General features: G+C 45.9%; 1 protein-coding gene across 1 annotated transcript in view; it reads right to left on the bottom strand.

Annotated features, from left to right (window-relative positions):
* Positions 1-7,847: 7,847 nt before the first annotated feature.
* Positions 7,848-19,550, bottom strand: part of LOC140480811 (disintegrin and metalloproteinase domain-containing protein 12-like) — a 230,747-nt gene continuing 219,044 nt past the window's right edge. The window contains exons 13-14 of the mRNA XM_072576233.1: positions 18,593-18,688; positions 7,848-8,099 (exon numbers count right to left, since the gene is read on the bottom strand). Of these exons, the coding sequence (XP_072432334.1) occupies positions 7,848-8,099; positions 18,593-18,688 (348 nt within the window). The remainder of the gene's footprint in view (positions 8,100-18,592; positions 18,689-19,550) is intronic.

Here is a 19,550-nt window from a genome sequence, read left to right as displayed (position 1 = left end):
TGAACGCATATTTTCATTCGGATGGTTCACTTTTTTTCTTAATGGGGGAGGTGTTCTGAAGTTGAAGATGTGAAGAGAGAGTGAATGCTGTTCTGGACTAAGAGCTTACAAGCGCCTCTGGCAGTCCCAGAGTGTACTGGAACATTGGCTGTGAAATGGATACCATTTTTGTTTGAATTGTTTTCAAAACAGCAACTAAGAACAAAGAACCTTACAGCACAGGAACAGGTCCTTTGGCCCTCCAAGCCTGCATGAATCCAGATCCTCGATCTAAACCTCTCGCCTATTTTCTAAGGGTCTGCTTTGCTCCCTGCTCATTCATGGATCTGTCGGGATACACCTTCAATGATGCTACTGTTCCTGTCTCCACTGGCAATGCATTCCAGGCCCCCACTACTCTCTGTGTGAAAAGCTTTCCATGCATTTCTCCCCTAAACCTTTTCCATCTCACTTTAAACTCGTGACCCCCAGTAATTTAACCAGTTTAAATTAAGACCCAGGATGCTAAAACCCAATCGAGTTTTAATTTATTTCCCTCTATTATATTCATGATGTGCTTGCCCACTCACTAAATCTGTTCAAATCTACTTGAAGTTACTTTGTACTTGTATCATTTGCAATTGTAGAAATTTATTTAGTCCCCACACATCCAAATCACTGAGATTATTTGTGAGCAACTGGGGCTCAAAACCCTGATCTCTGTCTGAGACTTGCTGCAGTGCTCCAGCAAAGCTCAGTGCAAACTGGAAGAACACCACCTCACTTTCCACTTAAAGGATGCTGCAGCCTTCAGGACTCAAAATTGAGTTCAACAATTTTATTGCCTGAACACCTCCTTCCATGTACTTTCCCCACCCCCACACCCCAGGTCCTGTCATAACATGGTCTGCTTTCAGCACATCCAATCCTTTTTCACCCACATATGGTCCCCCTTCCTTCCTCCCTGGTTTACCATTATCCATCCCTTTGGCTGGCTGGCTGTTTGCTTCTCTTTTTCTCTGGGCTCCGTCTCTGCTCATCTGCTTATTCCTTTCCCCGACCCCCCAACCCCCTCCCACACACACCTATTTTCACTTTTCTTAGCTCCTACCAACTCTTCTGAAGCGTAATTGGACTTACACTCCACTTTCTCTCCATAAACGCTGCCACACCTTCTGAATTTCACCATCAGTTTATGTTTTTGTTCCAGTAATTACCATTCTGTGGTTTATTTTACCCAAATATAGATTGTTGGGTGGTACCCCACTAGTTACAGCCCTCTAACAGGGCAATGTCCCATCTATTCCTAATGTCTTTTTGCTGCCTTTGAGCCAATTCTGATCTATGCTTGCACATTACCCCCAATACCTTTTGCTTTAATTTTGACAACCAACATTATGTAGTGAAGTTTATCAAAAGTTTTTAAAAATCCAAGTATACTATATACTCCAAGCTCCACTTTATCAATTCTGGTGGTATTACTCTTTTGAAAAAACACTCCATTCGGGAGCCAAAATAGTGCCTCTTTCTGAATGAGGTGTATATAGCAGAGGAACCTGGGTATATGGATTTTACTGCCCAGTTTGGTTCAGGCAGCGGAAACTCCAGCTGAACGGTCTCTTTCTATGTTAGAACCTTTCCATGGTTCTTTCATTGTATGGTTTGGTCATACATGATTTCCTGTTCACAAATGTGAAGGGGTGGTATGGTGGCTCAGTGGTTAGCACTGTGCTGCCTCACAGCAGCAGGAACCCAGGTTTAATTCCAGCCTCAGATGACTGTGTGGAGTTTGTACATTTTCCCCGTGTCTGCATTGGTTTCCTCCTGCAAACTAAAGGTATGCAGGTTAGGTGAATTGGCCATGCTAAATTGCCCATAGTGTTCAGGGATGTGCAGGTGCATTAGTCAGGGAAAATGTAGAGTAATGGGGTCTGGGAATGGGTTTGGATGGATACTCTTTGGAGGGTCGGTGTGGACTTGTTGGCCAAAGGGCCTGTTTCCACAATGTAGGGATTGTATGATTCCATGTGAGAAGGGGACAAAGCACTTTTGGATCTCATCATGAGCAAAGAGCCTGACTTAATGAGTGAGCCAGTTGTTAGAGATTTGTAAGAGATAAGCAAAGATTGAACACTAGAATTTTGAATTTAAATAAGGCAGACTTTACTGGGATGACACAGAGACTATCCACAGTCAAGTGGGAAGCTCTGATAATTGGTAAAACAACTGAGGGAACAATGGAGGGTGTTTACAGAAACATTTAATGCTATTCAGAAGCAGTTTGTACCCATGAGAAGGAACAGTTCCACCTTACACAAAAAAGATACGGACATATACGGAGGCAAGGAAACTATCCCAAACACACTTCAGAAAAATTCCCAATCCTTCTGGCAGGTGCCAACTACTGGAAACAGAATATCCTTCTTGAGTCTCTCAAAAAGTGTTCATGATTGTAAACACTTCTTAACCTTCTCTGTTCCTAGTCTCTAAAGCCCTTCATTCCTGGTAATATTTTAATAAATCTCCTTTAAATTCTCTGCAGGGCTTTAACATCCTTCCTTAAATAAAGTTCCCAGAACTGAACACTATACTCCAAATGTGATCTGACCAATGATATTGTGAAAGACATTGTGAAACTTGAAAGGGTTCAGAAAAGATTTACAAGGATGTTGCCAGGGTTGGAGGATCTGAGCTGCAGGGAGAGGCTGAACAGGCTGGAGCTGTTTTCCCTGGAGCGTCGGAGGCTGAGGGGTGACCTTATAGAGGTTTACAAAATTATGAGGGACATGAATAGGATAAATAGACAAAGTCTTTTCCCTGGGGTGGGGGAGTCCAGAACTAGAGGGTAGAGGTTTAGGATGAGAGGGGAAAGGTAAAAGAGACCTAAGGGGCAACTTTTTTCACAAATAGGGTGGTAAATGTATGGAATGAGCTGCCAGAGGATGTGGTGGAGGCTGGTACAATTGCAACATTTAAGAGGCATTTGGATGGGTATATGAATAGGAAGGGTTTGGAGGGATATAGGCCAGGTGCTGGCAGGTGGGACTAGATTGGGTTGGGAATATCTGGTTGGCATGGATAGGTTGGACCGAAGGGTTTATTTCCATGCTGCACATCTCTATGACTCTATGTGGAGAGGTGTAGTATCACTTTGTTACTTCTTTACTCTCTGCCTCTATTTATAACCCCAAGGATCATATAAGTCTTCTCAATAACTGTTACAACTTGCCTGGCCACTTTCAGAGAATGATGTACATGAACCCTGAGGTCTCTCTGCTCCCGTCCTCCCCTCAAAGTTGTACCACTGAGTCTGTACTGTCTCTGTGTTTCTTCTACCTAAGTTAATGTCCTCACATTTCTCTGCATTGAAATTCATCTGCCAGGTGTCTATCCATTTGGCCAACTTATCAATCTCCCCCGAAGTCACTCAGCCTCATCCTCACATTCACTATTCTCCCAAGCTTAGTATCATATGATATTGTCACTGAACTTGTACTTTAGAGCCCTTAGCTAATGATCTGGGGCATCATAACGAATCTTTCTATGAGAGATGACCAAACTAGGTTCATGAATCCAGAACTGAAATTCTTATGGTAACAAGTGTCCTAAAATCCCATCTGGCTCATTGATGTATTTTTAAGGAAAGACATCAGACAGCCTCAACTGGTCTGTCCTATATGTGACTCCCCTCACCAGACCTCAACAATATGGTTGAATTTCAACGGTTCATTCACTCCATTCAAGGGCAATTATGGATGGTCACTGTTGGCTGCCAATTGCACAGGATGGCTGGTTGTGGATTTTTAGTTGGTATAGATATGGCAGAGAGGATTTTCAGTGATCGCGACAGAAATAGCTTGTTTAGTATGAGGGTGAGATCATAAGTTAGGATAATGGTTGTTTTGAGAATGAGATAAATTCAAGGTAACAAGGTCTAAGACAAACAAAGAATCTCATAAATTAAAACACAAACCCATATAAAAGAAAGTCTGATGAGAAGATGCTTGGGAAACTAAATAAGTGAACCAAAATAAAAATGATGGAGGCAGCTCAAATGAATTCATACATCCAAGGATCAAGAGAGGAAATACAGAAACAACTGATAAGGTAAAAGGGGAATCAGAATATATTTTGCAAAACCTTTGGAGTTCAGACAAGTTTCATTAATGATATGTGGTTAGATGTTATCTTAAGTAAAAGAGGTAGTGTACAAATGTTTTGAGTAGAGGCTGTAAATTTCATCTTAGAAGCAATCTCCTGTTTAGAACACATTTACAAACAGCATGTGAATAGGAGGAATTATAGTGACAGTTACAACATAGGGGCAGAAAGGTCAGATGGGGCAGAAGCTGCTCACAATTCATTGGTGAAAGAATTCTAACATTAGGTGTAACCATATAACGTTATATACAACTAACCTATAGTTAGCACTGATAATATGAATTTTATAGCAATTAGCAGGAGTTAGCATCTTTTTGTATCTCCTGTGAGCAGGATAATTGGAAATATGAGAGGAGTTACACAATTTGTTCAGGTCAATGAAAAACAGAATTCAAACAGTCCAAAAGGATAAGCAAGTCTGGAAAATGTCTGAGTGTATGACTGTTAACATTGAAATATAAATTAGTGGGATACATTAAATGATTCCCCAGTCTAATGATAATGAAGTCTGGTAAACACAATAAGATCATGGGAACCTGAGAGCTATCCACAGAGATGTCCATCATTGATCGTGTGGTTATAGGATTGTATGCATAAATTGGGAGGACATGGCCCAGATCAATGCAGTATGTAATTATTGTAATGCTAAATATATAAAAAATACTATATTTTTAGTCAAAATATTTGGTAGACACTGTTCCAGGAACCTCTCATATGCTGCATGCTAACAGAGCTCTGATTAAAGTTCAATTGTGCTGTTAAACACGGAGCCTGAGACTCTGATATCTCTCTCCAATAGTCACCAAATGCTTACTTTGCCAGTGGTGCTCCTTTCCAATGAAACAGTAAAAGAAACATACTTCCTTATGATTCCTTTTGTTGAGAAGGCATATGATGTGTTAGCTTTTATTAATAGAGGGATTGAGATTTGAAACAATGATGTCATGCTGCAGCTGTACAAAACTCTGGTGTGGCCACCTTGGAGTATTGCATGCAGTTCTGGTCACCGCATGACAGGAAGCATGTGGAAGCTTTGGAAAGGATTCACAGGAGATTTACTAGGATGATGCCTGGTATGGAGGAGACGTCGTTTGAGGAAAGGCTGAGAGACTTGAGGCTGTTTTCATTAGAAAGTAGAAAGTTAAGAGGTGACTTAATTGAGACTTATAAGATAAACAGATGGTTAGATAGGATGGACAGTGAGAGCCTCTTTCCTCAGATGCTAATGACCAGCACGAGGGGGCATAGCTTTAAACTGAGGGGTCATAGTTATAGGATAGATGTTAGAGGTAGTTTCTTTACTCAGAGAGTAGTAGGGGTGTAGAATGCGCTGCCTGCAACAGTTGTAGACTTGCCAACATTAAGGGCATTTAAATGGTCAGTGGATATGGATGATAATGGAATGAAGGGTAGATGGGCTTCAGATTGGTTTCACACAACAGCGCAACATCAAGGGCTGAAGGGCATGTACTGCGCTGTAATGCTCTATATTCTATGATGTAAGGCTACCAGGCTTGTAGTTCCCCATTTTCTCTCCTTTATTTTTCTAACCATTCCCCTGTTGATCGCTTTCTGAAAAGACTTCTGAAAAACCAAATAAAGTACACCATTCACTGTGGAGTGCATAGAACAATGAACAATACAGCGCAGAACAGGCCCTTTCAGCCCTCAATGTTGTGCTGACCTGTGAACTATTCTCAGCTCGTCCCCCTACACTATCCCATCATCATCCATGTGCTTATCCAAGGATTGTTTAAATCTCCCTAATGTGGCTGAGTTAACTACATTGGCAGGTAGGGCCTTCCACACCCTTACCACTCTCTGAGTAAACAGCCTGCCTCTGACATCTGTTTTAAATCTATCACCCCTCAAATTGCAGCTATGCCCCCTCATACAAGCTGACATCATCAGCCTAGGAAAAAGACTCTCACTGTCTACCCTCCCTAATCCTCTGATCATCTTGTATGTCTCTATCAAATCCCCTCTTAGCCTTCTTCTGTGCAGTGAGAACAGATCCAAGTCTCTCAGCCTTTCCTCATAAGACCTTCCCTCCAGACCAGGAAACATCCTGGTAAATCTCCTCTGCACCTTTTCCAATGCTTCTACATCATTTCTGTAATGGGGCGACCAGAACTGTATACAATATTTCAAGTACGGCCGCACCAGCATTTTGTATAGTTGCAGCATGACATTACAGCTCCGGAACTCAATCCCTCTCCCAATAAAACCTAACACACCTCCTATTCACACTGTATGCCTTCTTAACAGCACTATCCACCTGGGTGGCAACTTTCAGGGATCTATGTACATGGACTCCAAGATCCCTCTGCACATCCACACTCTCAAGAAACTTTCCATTGACCCAGTACTCTGCCTTCCTGTTATTCTTCCCAAAGTGAATCACCTCACATTTAGCTGTATTGAACTCCATTTGCAACCTTTCAGCCTAATTCTGCAGTTTATTCAAGTCCCCCTGCAACCTGTAATATTCTTCCAAACTGTCCACTACTCCACCGACTTTAGTGTCATCTGCAAATTTACTAACCCATCCACCTATGCCTGCGTCTAAGTCATTTATAAAAATGACAAACAGCAGTGGTCCCAAAACAGACCCTTGTGGAACACCACTAGTAACCGGACTCCAGGCTGAATATTTTCCATCAACCACCACTCGCTGCCTTCTTTCAGAAAGCCAGTTTCTAATCCAAACTGCTAAATCACCCTCAAGCCCATGCCTCTGCATTTTCTCCAACAGCTGACCATGTGGAACCTTATCAAAGGCTTTACTGAAGTCCATGTACACCATGTCAACTGCCCTACCCTCACCTTCTCAAAAGACTCAATGAGGTTTGTGAGACATGACCTGCCCTTGATGAAACCATGTTGACTATCTGCAATCAAATTGTTGCTTCCCAGATGATTACAAATACTATCTCAGAATCCTTTCCAAAACTTCCTACAGCAGACGCAAGGATCACTGGTCTATAATTACCTGGGTCATCACTACTGCCCTTCTTGAACAAGGGCACAACATCTGCAATCCTCCAGTCCTCTGGTACTCAACCAGTTGTCTATGATGACTCAAAGATCATAGCCAAAGACTCCAACACCTTCTCCCTAGTTTCCAAAAGAATCCTCAGATAAATCCCATCTGGCCCAGGGGACTTGTCTACTTTCACTCCTTCTGGAATTGATGACACCTCTTCCTTACTAACCTCGCTCCTTTCTAGTCTAATATCTCGTCATTCTTCTCCTCTACAATATTCTCCTTTTCCTGAGTGAAAACCGATGAGAAGTATTCATTCAGCAGTCTTTGAAATAGAGATATTTTTTAGATATTCAGGGATCAAAGATGAATAGGATATGAGGGATGTGAAGGATACAGAGAAGATCAGCTCAGGGAGATCTATGGTCTATTCCTGCTCCAAACTCTGACCATCTTCTTTCATTCCTCTTCCAAGCTGGTGCCAGTTCTATTTTTAAATATTCTGCTGCTGCTTTTTATTCAGCAGGCAGGTACCAATCTTGACCCAATGACAGTGAAGGAGAGTAAGGCTCAGGTGAAAGCCTCACCTCTGATGTAGGGAGGACCATGCACTAAAACTCCATCACACTCTGTGTTAAAGTCAGAAGCTAGGATTTAGGAAGTAGGTGGTGTTTTAAGACTCAGATATCCATCTAATAGATCACACATTTGACAAAGCTGATCACAGCAGGTATTTGTACTGTAACAGCATGGAACATACTGGTTGTCTGTACTCACCAGGTCCCCAGATCTCCTGGCACTGTTTATCTGCAGACTGACAGACACCCCTGTAGCAGAATAAATCTCCTTTGCTGCATTTGTGGCCATCTTTCAGGTACACATTGTCAGGACAGTTTGAGGAGACACCTGTGCAGAACTCCGGCAAATCACATTCTCCCTTCAATGGCCTGCAAAGGGTTCCCTCTGGAAGAAACTGTGGAACACAGGCAGCAATGAAAGGTACTTTTGTTTTAATTGGGCATTTTTTTTCTGGCAGAAACACAACAATCTTATAGTCAGGGGAATATGTGAAAGAAACCTCAAAAGGAGCAGTGCTTCCAGCCACAATGTTCTCCCGTCCTCCATCTTGGGTTACTTGAACATCAAAGATTTATGGAGGTCACAAGATGTTGACGAAGCCTCTCCTGCCTGTATGTTTCTGGCAGATACAGGACTGAATTGAAATTAAATCTGCTCAATTTTAGACCTTCCGATCAATGGAGGGAGACAGAATGCAGGAAATGAGAGACTGATTATCTTAATATATGTCATTTATTTTCTTTATTCATTCATGGGATGAGAGCATTGCTCAGCAGAATTTATTGCCCACTGATTTGCCCAGAGGGCAGTTAAGAGTCAACCACGTTGCTGTGGGTCTCTAGTCACATGGAGGCCAGAGCAGGTAAGGATGGCACATTCCTTCCCTAAAGAACAATGGATTCATGGTCATCATTAGATTCCTAACTTCAGATATTTACAGAATTCAAATACCACTATCTGCCATGGTGGGATTTGAACTCAGGTCTCCACAACATTCCCTGGGTCTCAAGGTTAACAATCCAGTGAAAATACCATGAGGCTATCACATTCCCTGGGAACATTGTTAAGGAAATAGAAGAACATTTAGAAAATCTTTGTGTAATCAGTCAACTTGGTTTTGTGGAGAGAAAATTATGTTTGATAAACTTGTAAGAGTTCTGTGAGGATAAACATGCACAGTTGACAAAGGGAGACTGGGAGATGTTATATATGTGGATTTCAAGAGGTGTTAGATAAAGTACCACACAAAAGGTCACTGCACAAGATATGGTAGTCCTCCTGTCCCTTTTCAAACATTACACTCCAAACTTCAAAATGTGCCACTAGTTTTGGAATCCCTTACCTAGTGGAAAGGATCTTGGCTACCTCCTTACCTATGCCCCTCATGATTTTGTAAGGACACTCCATAGCCTCCAATGCTCCAGAAAAAATGGTCACAGCCTTTCCAAACCATCAGGGAATATACAATTTTGCACCTCCGAGGAACACTCAGCATCAGGACAGGATAGAGGGGAGCAGGGGGGATGAGGAACAGCATCAGGAAAGGATAGAGAAGGTGGGGGGACGAGGAACAGCATCAGGAGAGGATGGGGGAGAGGGGAGGGGGATGAGGAACAGCATCAGGAGAGGATAGAGGAGAGCAGGGAGGGGATGAGGAACAGCATCGGGGAGGAGAGAGAAGGGGGGGGGGATGAGTAACAGCATCAGGAGGGGATAGAAGGGAGGGGGGGAGAGGAACAGCATCAGGAGAGGATAGAGAGGAGATGGGGGGGGAATGAGGAACAGCATCAGGAGAGGGTAGAGGGGAGAGGGGAGGGGATGAGGAACAGCATCAGGGAGGAGAGAGAAGGGGGGGATGAGTAACAGCATCAGGAGAGGATAGAGGGGAGGGGGGATGAGGAACAGCATCAGGAGAGGATAGAGGGGAGGGGGAGGGGGATGAGGAACAGCATCAGGAGAGGATAGAGGGGAGAGGGGATGAGGAACAGCATCAGGAGAGGATAGAGGGGAGGGGGAGGGGGATGAGGAACAGCATCAGGAGAGGATAGAGGGGAGAGGGGATGAGGAACAGCATCAGGAGAGGATAGAGGGGAGGGGGGATGAGGAACAGCATCAGGAGAGGATAGAGGGGAGGGGGGATGAGGAACAGCATCAGGAGAGGATAGAGGGGAGGGGGGATGAGGAACAGCATCAGGAGAGGATAGAGGGGAGGGGGATGAGGAACAGCATCAGGAGGGGATGGGGGGGATGAGGAACAGCATCAGGAGAGGATCGAGGGGAGGGGGGATGAGGAACAACATCAGGAGAGGATAGAGGGGAAGGGGATGAGGAACAGCATCAGGAGGGGATAGAGGGGAGGGGGATGAGGAACAGCATCAGGAGGGGATAGAGGGGAGGGGGGGAAGAGGAACAGCATCAGGAGAGGATAGAGGGGAGGGGGGATGAGGAACAGCATCAGGAGAGGATGGGGGGATGAGAAATAGCATCAGGAGAGGATAGAGGGGAGCGGGGAGGGGGGATAAGGAACAGTATCAGGAGAGGAGAGAGTGGGGGATAGGAACAGCATCAGGAGAGGATAGAGGGGAGGAGGATGAGGAACAGCATCAGGAGAGGATGGGGGGATGAGGAACAGCATCAGGAGAGGATAGAGGGGAGCGGGGAGGGGGGATAAGGAACAGTATCAGGAGAGGATAGAGGGGAGCGGGGAGGGGGGATAAGGAACAGTATCAGGAGAGGATAGAGGGGAGGGGGGATGAGGAACAGCATCAGGAGGGGATAGAGGGGAGATGGGGGAAGAGGAACAGCATCAGGAGAGGATAGAGGGGAGAGGGGATGAGGAACAGCATCAGGAGAGGATAGAGGGGAGGGGGGAAGAGGAACAGCATCAGGAGGGGATAGAGGGGAGATGGGGGAAGAGGAACAGCAACAGGAGAGGATAGAGGGGAGAGGGGATGAGGAACAGCATCAGGAGAGGATGGGGGGATGAGAAATAGCATCAGTAGAGGATGGGGGGGGATGAGGAACAGGATCAGGAGAGGATAGAGGGGAGGGGGATGAGGAACAGCATCAGGAGAGGATAGAGGGGAGGGGGGAAGAGGAACAGCATCAGGTGAGGATAGAAGGGAGCGGGGAGAGGGGATGAGGAACAGCATCAGGAGAGGATGGGGGGATGAGGAACAGCATCAGGAGAGGATAGAGGGGAGCGGGGAGGGGGATAAGGAACAGCATCAGGAGAGGGTAGAGGGGAGAGGGGAGGGGATGAGGAACAGCATCAGGGAGGAGAGAGAAGGGGGGGATGAGTAACAGCATCAGGAGAGGATAGAGGGGAGGGGGGATGAGGAACAGCATCAGGAGAGGATAGAGGGGAGGGGGAGGGGGATGAGGAACAGCATCAGGAGAGGATAGAGGGGAGAGGGGATGAGGAACAGCATCAGGAGAGGATAGAGGGGAGGGGGGATGAGGAACAGCATCAGGAGAGGATAGAGGGGAGGGGGGGAAGAGGAACAGCATCAGGAGAGGATGGGGGGAGGGGGGATGAGGAACAACATCAGGAGAGGATAGAGGGGAAGGGGATGAGGAACAGCATCAGGAGGGGATAGAGGGGAGGGGGATGAGGAACAGCATCAGGAGGGGATAGAGGGGAGGGGGGGAAGAGGAACAGCATCAGGAGAGGATAGAGGGGAGGGGGGATGAGGAACAGCATCAGGAGAGGATGGGGGGATGAGAAATAGCATCAGGAGAGGATAGAGGGGAGCGGGGAGGGGGGATAAGGAACAGTATCAGGAGAGGAGAGAGTGGGGGATAGGAACAGCATCAGGAGAGGATAGAGGGGAGGAGGATGAGGAACAGCATCAGGAGAGGATGGGGGGATGAGGAACAGCATCAGGAGAGGATAGAGGGGAGCGGGGAGGGGGGATAAGGAACAGTATCAGGAGAGGATAGAGGGGAGCGGGGAGGGGGGATAAGGAACAGCATCAGGAGGGGATAGAGGGGAGATGGGGGAAGAGGAACAGCATCAGGAGAGGATAGAGGGGAGAGGGGATGAGGAACAGCATCAGGAGAGGATAGAGGGGAGGGGGGAAGAGGAACAGCATCAGGTGAGGATAGAGGGGAGCGGGGAGAGGGGATGAGGAACAGCATCAGGAGAGGATGGGGGGATGAGGAACAGCATCAGGAGAGGATAGAGGGGAGCGTGGAGGGGGATAAGGAACAGCATCAGGAGAGGATAGAGGGGAGAGGGGATGAGGAACAGCATCAGGAGAGGATAGAGGGGAGGGGGGATGAGGAACAGCATCAGGAGAGGAATGAAGAGAGCGGTGAGGGAGATGAGGAACAGCATCAGGTGAGGATATAGGAGAGCGGGGAGGGGGATAAGGAACAGCATCAGGAGAGGATAGAGGGGAGGGGGGATGAGGAACAGCATAAGGAGAGGATAGAGGGGAGAGGGTGCGGGGAGGCCTAGGATCACTCAGCCTCAGGATAGGAATAGAAACAGCCTTTTCTGCATTGTGTGATTGTGTGATGCTATCGTCAAGCTACACCAGTGCCACTATGCCAAACAAGCCCACAGCCCTGGACTTGACAACACTCCAAGTCCTCATTCAAGTACGTTTTGAAAGTTGAGTTTTGTTTTGCCTGAGTTACCCTCGCAGACACTGCATTCCATATCCCTACCACCCTCTGGGTGAAAACTTCTTTCCTCAAATCCCCTCGGAACCTCCTGCCTTTTACTTTCAAATCATGTCCCTTTGTTCTTGACAGGGAACAGCTACTTCCTATCCACACTGTCCATGCCCCTCATAATCTTATCGACCTCTATCAGGAGGCCCTCCCTCCAACCTTCTCTGTTCCAAAGGAATCACCCAGAGCTTAGCCAGCCTCCCTTCATGACTGAAATGCTCCATCCCAGGCACCATCCTGGTGAATCTCCTCCAGTACAATCCCATCCTTCCTATAGTATGGGGACCAGAACCGCAGACAGCCCTCCAGCTGTGGCCTCACCAACATCTCCTCCCGACTCTTATCATCTATACCTTAAAGGCAAGCACCCCGCATGCCTTCTTAATGATCCTGTTAACCTGTCCTACCACCTTCAGGGGTGTGTGGAAAACCTCCCCAAGTTCACTTTGTCGCTCTGAGTTTCCTGGTACCCTGCCATTCATTGAGTCTTCCCTTGTCTTGTTCCTTCTCCCAAAGTGGATCACCTCAGAGTTATCAGGGTTAAATCCATCTGCCACTGATCTGCCCGTCTGACCCATCCATTTCTACCCTCCTGTAACCTACACCTTCCTCCTCACTGCCAACGTCCCGGCCAATCTGTACATCATCCACAAACTTACTTTGTCCCCAGTGCTACAGACCACATAGAGGCAAAAGGTTTTTAGTTTGGAAAGGCATTGTGTGTTGGCACAATCTTGGGCCAAAGGGCCTGTCCCTGTGCTGGATTATTCTTTGTTCTTTATGTTTTATTCTATTTTGTTACAAATATCACCAACAAACCTTTTGAAAACTCACAGTAACCTATTATCATTGATAGAGGATTAGCTGACTCATAGAAGATCAAGAATTCACCAGGATGGAATCCTGTAACTAGGGATCAGTGGTTAGAGAAAGTGAGGACTGCAGATGCTGGAGATCAGAGCTGAATATGTGTTGCTGGAAAAGCGCAGCAGGTCAGGCAGCATCCAAGGAGCAGGAGAATCGAAGTTTCGGGCATGAGCCCTTCTGGGCCATCATTATTTACAATGTACATTAATGATTTGGAGGACAGAAGTGATTGTATTATAGCCAGTCAGTGAATGGCGTAATAGGTGGGAAGGCACGTGGTGAGAATGGCATGAAGAGTCTATGGAAGGATATAGGCAAAAGTGAGGACTGCAGATGCTGGAAACCAGAGTTTAGATTAGAGTGGTGCTGAAAAAGCACAGCAGGTCAGGCAGCATCCGAGGAGCAGGAAAATCGACATTTCGGGCAAAAGCCCTTCATCAGACTTAGAAGATAGCATATAATGTGGAAAAATGTGACATTATGAGGCAGGAGAAATAGAGGAGCTGAATATTATTTAAATGGAGAAAGACTACAGAAAGCTACACAACAGTGGGATTTGGAATTTCTTGTCTATGAATTACAAAAAGCTCGCAGTTAGTATATTTTACGCTTTACTATAATTACTGCAGTGTTTAACTTTTAACTTTGTTCTTTCTTTCTGCCCTTGTTCTTCAGATTCTGTACGTCAGTACTTGTACCTAAGATGGTGCCTTGTGTGGCTACATTGTAGACTTTTCACTGTAGTTCTGTACTTCTATACTTGAGCACACACATCAGTGAAATCAAATCAAATCAACCTCTGACATCTGATACTTGTAAGTTTCTTTAATTATTCTTGGAATAATTGTTTGTTTAGTTTCTTCAATAGTTTATTCTTGAGAAGGGGACTGTTTACAAGAGCCTTGATCACATGGTGTGTGATCAGCTTTGAAAAACTCTGGGTAATAGGAAAAGCAAGTGGAATATAGGTCTTTAATTTAAAGAAAATGGACTACAAATGTTGGGAAGCCTTGCTTAAACAGTACAAGGCACAGGTCATTCCACAGCTGGAACACTGAACAGTTTGGGGCTGTTATCTCAGGAAAAATAGACTGGCATTGGAAGCAGTCCACAGAAGGTGCACTAGGCTTGATAAGAGGTGAGAAGGGATTTTGTTATGACGAGAGATTGCTAAGCCTGTACTCATTGCAGCTTTCAGAGTGAGAGGAGATCTTACTGAAACGTACCCCTGTGGTCGTTCCCCTAAAAAAATAAGTATGCAGCTTTGGAAACTGTTGGGGGGGACAGCCTTGCAGGTGTAAGCTGCAGTGAAGGGGTCTGTGGCTCTGAGATTCAGAAGGGAAAGGGGGAGAAGAGGAGAGCGCTAGTTATAGGGGACTCTCTAGTTAGAGGGACGGACAGGCGGTTCTGTGGACATGGGCGAGACTCTCGGATGGTTTGTTGCCTCCCGGGTACTAGGGTCTGAGACGTCTCGGACCGTGTCTTCAGAATCCTTAAGGGGGAGGGTGTGCAGCCAGAAGTCGTGGTGCACATTGGCACCAACGACATAGGTAGGAAGAGGGGTGGGGAGGTCATTCAAGAGCTCAAGGAGTTAGGCTGGAAGCTAAAAGCTAGGACAGACAGAGTCGTCATCTCTGGGTTGTTGCCGGTGCCACGTGACAGAGAGGCAAAGAATAGGGAGAGAGTGCAGTTGAACACGTGGCTGCAAGGATGGTGTAGGAGGGAGGGCTTCAGAAATTTGGACAATTGGACTGCATTCTGGGGAAGGTGGGACCTGTATAAACAGGACGGGTTGCACCTGAACCAGAAGGGCACCAATATCCTGGGGGGTAGGTTTGCTAGCACTCTTCGGGGAGGTTTAAACTAATTTGGCAGGGGGATGGGATCCGGACTTGTAGTCCAGCAAGTAAGCTAGCTGTGTGTCAGGATGTCCAAGACTGTAGGGAGGCTGTGGAGAAGGTAGCACTGACAGGGACTACTTGCGGACACAGAGATGGGCTCAAGTGCGTATACTTCAATGCAAGGAGTATCAGAAATAAGGTGGGTGAACTTAAGGCGTGGATCGGTACCTGGGACTACGATGTTGTGGCCATCACGGAAACATGGATAGATGAGGGACAGGAATGGCTGTTGGAGGTTCCTGGTTACAGATGTTTCAGTAAGATTAGGGAGGGTGGTAAAAAAGGAGGGGGGGTGGCATTGCTAATTAGAAATGGCATAACGGCTGCAGAAAGGAAGTTTGAGGGGGATCTGCCTCTGGAGGTAGTATGGGCTGAAGTCAGAAATAGGAAAGGTGCAGTCACCTTGTTGGGTGTTTATTATAGGCCCCCCAATAGCAGCAGAGATGTGGAGAAACAGATTGGGAAACAGATTTTGGAAAGGTGCAGAAGCCACAGGGTCGTAGTCATGGGCGACTTCAACTTCCCAAATATTGATTGGAAGCTCTTTAGATCAAGTAGATTGGATGGGGCGGTGTTTGTGCAGTGTGTCCAGGAAGCTTTTCTAACGCAGTATGTAGATTGTCCAACCAGAGGGGAGGCCATATTGCATTTGGTACTCGGTAATGAACCGGGACAAGTGGTGGGCTTGTTAGTGGGTGAACATTTTGGTGATGGTGACCACAATTCTGTGACTTTCACCTTGGTTATGGAGAGAGATAGGTGCGCACAACAAGGAAGTTTTTACAACTGGGGGAAGGGAAATTACGATGCTGTAAGACAGGATTTGAGGAGCATAAGTTGGGAGCATAGGCTGTCAGGGAAGGATGTGGTGGAAATGTGGAACTTTTTCAAGGAGCAGATACGACGTGTCCTTGATATGTATGTACCGATCAGGCAGGAAAGAAATGGTCGTGTGAGGGAGCCTTGGTTGACGAGGGAGGTTGAATGTCTAGTAAAGAGGAAGAAGGAGGCTTACATAAGGTTGAGGAAACAAGGTTCAGACAGAGCAGTGGAGGGATACAGGATAGCCAGAAGGGACCTGAAGAAAGGGATTAGGAGAGCTAAGAGAGGGCATGAAAAATCCCTGGCGGATAGGATCAAGGATAACCCCAAGGCATTCTATGCGTATGTGAGAAACCTGAGAATGACGAGAACGAGGGTAGGTCCGATCAAGGACAGTGGTGGGAGACTGTGTATTGAGTCGGAAGAGATAGGAGAGGTCTTGAACAAGTACTTCTCTTCAGTATTTACGAACGAGAGGGACCGTATTGTTGAAGAGGAGAGTGTGAAACGGACTGATAAGCTAGAAGAGATACCTGTTAGGAAGGAAGATGTGTTGGACATTTTGAACAACTTGAGGATAGACAAGTCCTCCGGGCCTGACGGGATATATCCTAGGATTATGTGGGAAGCAAGAGAGGAAATTGCAGTACCGTTGGCAATGATCTTCTCGTCTTCACTGGCAACTGGGGTGGTACCAGGGGACTGGAGAGTAGCGAATGTTGTGCCCCTGTTCAAAAAAGGGAATAGGGATAACCCCGGGAATTACAGGCCAGTTAGTCTTACTTCTGTGGTAGGCAAAGTAATGGAAAGGGTACTGAGGGATAGGATTTACGAGTATCTGGAAAGACACTGCTTGATTAGGGACAGCCAGCACGGATTTGTGAAGGGTAGGTCTTGCCTTACAAGTCTTATTGAATTCTTCGAGGAGGTGACCAAGCATGTGGATGAGGGTAGAGCAGTGGATGTAGTGTACATGGATTTTAGTAAGGCATTTGATAAGGTTCCCCATGGTAGGCTTATGCGGAAAGTCAGGAGGCATGGGATAGAGGGAAATTTGGCCAATTGGATAGACAACTGGCTAACCGGTCGAAGTCAGAGAGTAGTGGTAGATGGTAAATATTCAGCATGGAGCCCAGTTACAAGTGGAGTTCCGCAGGGATCAGTTCTGGGTCCTCTGCTGTTTGTAATTTTTATTAATGACTTAGATGAGGGAGTCGAAGGGTGGGTCAGTAAATTTGCAGATGATACAAAGATAGGTGGAGTCGTGGACAGTGAGGAGGGCTGTTGTCGGCTGCAGAGGGACTTAGATATGATGCAGAGCTGGGCTGAGGAGTGGCAGATGGAGTTCAACCCTGCCAAGTGTGAGGTTGTCCATTTTGGAAGAACAAATAAGAATGCGGAATACAGGGTTAATGGTAGGGTTCTTGGTCAGGTGGAGGAACAGAGGGATCTTGGGGTCTATGTACATAGATCTTTGAAGGTTGCCACTCAGGTGGATAGAGTTTGTAAGAAGGCCTATGGAGTATTATCGTTCATTAGCAGAGGGATTGAATTCAAGAGTCGTGAAGTGATGTTGCAGCTGTACAGGACTTTGGTTAGGCCACATTTGGAGTACTGTGTGCAGTTCTGGTCGCCTCACTTTAGGAAAGATGTGGAAGCTTTGGAGAGGGTGCAGAGAAGATTTACCAGGATGTTGCCTGGAATGGAGAGTAGGTCGTACGAGGATAGGTTGAGAGTTCTCGGCCTTTTCTCGTTGGAACGGCGAAGGATGAGGGGTGACTTGATAGAGGTTTATAAGATGATCAGAGGAATAGATAGAGTAGACAGTCAGAAACTTTTTCCCCGGGTACAACAGAGTGTTACAAGGGGACATAAATTTAAGGTGAAGGGTGGAAGGTATAGGGGAGATGTCAGGGGTGGGTTCTTTACCCAGAGAGTGGTGGGGGCATGGAATGCGCTGCCCGTGGGAGTGGTAGAGTCAGATTCATTGGCGACCTTTAAGCGGCATTTGGATAGGTACATGGATGGGTGCTTAATCTAGGATAGAAGTTCGGCACAACATCGTGGGCCGAAGGGCCTGTTCTGTGCTGTATTGTTCTATGTTCTATGTTCTATGTTCTATGTACAAGGTTTTTGGGGAGTTAACAAGATCGATGTGGAAAGGTTGCTTCCCCTGTGGGACAGTCTAGGACTAGAGGGCATGCTTTCAGAGTAAATCATTTCAATTGAAGACAGAGGTGGCAAAGCTATTTCTTCTCAGACTGTAGTGAGTCTGTGGGATTCTTTACCACAGAGCACTGTAAAAACTCAGTCACTGAGTATATTCAAAGTTGAGAGAGACAGATTTTTAAATCAGTGAGAGAATTAAGTGTTATGGACTTAAATCAGGAAAGTGGAGTTGAGGATTGTCAGATGAGCCATGAACGAGTTGAATGATGGAGCATACTTGATAGGTTGTATAGACGAATTCTGTGCCTCCAGCTTATGGTCTGGTGTTAACATAAACACTTTGCTCTTGCTGTCTGTGCCTATTAAGAAAGCCTAGGATGCTGATTGTGTTATTACCCCCACCCTTATTGTTTCCAGTGTGACACAGAATGATCCAATCAGCTCTTACTTTGCAGTTCTTACAGCAGAGGCCAGTGTCCCAAGAGCACTGGGCACCAGGTTTGAATTGACACGTCAAGGGCTCACAGCAGGGGTCTGTACACTCCTGAGGGCAAAACAAATACACAAATTCATGGTTACTAAGGTGACATCTCAACTTATCAATGACACAACCATAAAGCAGTAAGATGGATTACTCGGACTATATGCACTGAGGCAGAAGATCATGGACCTGACATTCTGTTCCACGGTTTGAGCACAAAATATGACAATTGCTACAGTTAATTCCTGAGAGTGGTGGACATTTTACAATGTCCCATCTCTCATTAACTCCTGAACAAGGTTTCCTCAGTGTTGTTGGGTCAAAGTTGGAAATCCTTTCCTCACAGCATTTTTGATACAACTACACCAGTGGCCCACGGCATTGCAATAAGGAAGCTCACTCCCAGCTTCTCAAGGGCATACTGTAATGGAAATAAATATTGGCTCAGCCAGTGATTCCCAAACCAAGTCACAAAGATTTCTTAGGGAGATATGATGGGATTGTTTACAATATTGAATACATCAACATGCAATAAAAAATTCTGACCCCTTGAAACAATTCATTCAGCAGGAAAAAAGGATTCTGATTCATTGGCAAATCCAACTCTGATTGGTTAACCCATTAAAAATCACACCACACCAGGTTATCGCACAGCGTTAAGCAAAGCTCCGAAAGCTTGGACTTTCAAATAAACTTATTGGACTGTAACCTGGTATTGTGTGATTTTTTTTAACTTTGTCCAGCCCAGTTTAACACCAACACCTCCACATCCTGGTTAGTTGAAGTGTTGACATGGAGAAAACAAACAGGAATCATCGTCTCTCCAGACTTCCAGGTAATTCAAATAAAAGGCTCCTTTCACTTACAGGGAACGGACACCTGCATATGAATGTCTGACATTCTCAGCCAGCATAAATAAGGCTCA

Source organism: Chiloscyllium punctatum, chromosome 1 (genome assembly GCF_047496795.1).
Source record: "Chiloscyllium punctatum isolate Juve2018m chromosome 1, sChiPun1.3, whole genome shotgun sequence".
In the NCBI taxonomy this organism is placed as follows: domain Eukaryota; kingdom Metazoa; phylum Chordata; class Chondrichthyes; order Orectolobiformes; family Hemiscylliidae; genus Chiloscyllium; species Chiloscyllium punctatum.
The sequence above is the reverse complement of the archived record's forward strand: the minus strand, read 5'-3'. Positions and strand labels throughout refer to the sequence as shown.